Source organism: Eimeria mitis, genomic scaffold (assembly GCF_000499745.2).
Source record: "Eimeria mitis Houghton genomic scaffold, Emh_scaff3777, whole genome shotgun sequence".
NCBI classification, from domain to species: Eukaryota; Apicomplexa; class Conoidasida; order Eucoccidiorida; family Eimeriidae; genus Eimeria; species Eimeria mitis.
The window spans coordinates 823-1,351 of NW_013572115.1; the positions used below are offsets into that span (position 1 = coordinate 823).

The following is a 529-nucleotide window of genomic DNA, read 5'->3' on the forward strand; positions in this document are numbered from 1 at the left end:
TCAGCATCAGCAGCAGCAGCAGCAGCAGCAACTGCAGCAGCAGCCGCATCATCATCATCAGCAGCAGCATCAGCATCATCATCATCAGCAGCAGCAACAGCAGCACCAGCACCAGCAGCACCAGCACCAGCACCAGCAGCAACAGCACCAACACCAGCACCAGCACCAGCACCAGCACCAGCAGCACCAGCAGCAGCACCAGCACCAGCAGCAGCAGCAGCAGCAGCAACAGCAGCAGCAGCAGCAGCAGCAGCAGCAGTATACATACTAGTTTTTTCCCAGGGATTGAGTTTATGTATAAATACAAATTTATTTTTTTGTTTTTTTTTTATAAGCAGCACAACCATCTCGCCTAGCCCCCAAGGCAGCAGCAGCAGACAAAAACAAAAACAAAAAAAACAAAACCACCGCAGCAGCAGTATATTATTTTCTTCTGCTGCTGCTGCACCTGCTGCTGCTGCAGCAGCAGCAGCAGCAGGAGAACCAAACACCAACATAAACACTAAATATACGACAGCAAATAGTAAGG

At 49.9% G+C, this 529-nt stretch overlaps 1 protein-coding gene across 1 annotated transcript in view; it reads left to right on the plus strand.

Moving 5' to 3' along the window:
• EMH_0069370 (uncharacterized protein) overlaps positions 1-271 on the plus strand; it is a gene marked incomplete at both ends in the record, with an annotated part of 991 nt that extends 720 nt beyond the window's left edge. The window contains one exon of the mRNA XM_013498864.1: positions 1-271. Within this exon, the coding sequence (XP_013354318.1) occupies positions 1-271 (271 nt within the window).
• Between the last annotated feature and the right edge of the window lie 258 nt (positions 272-529).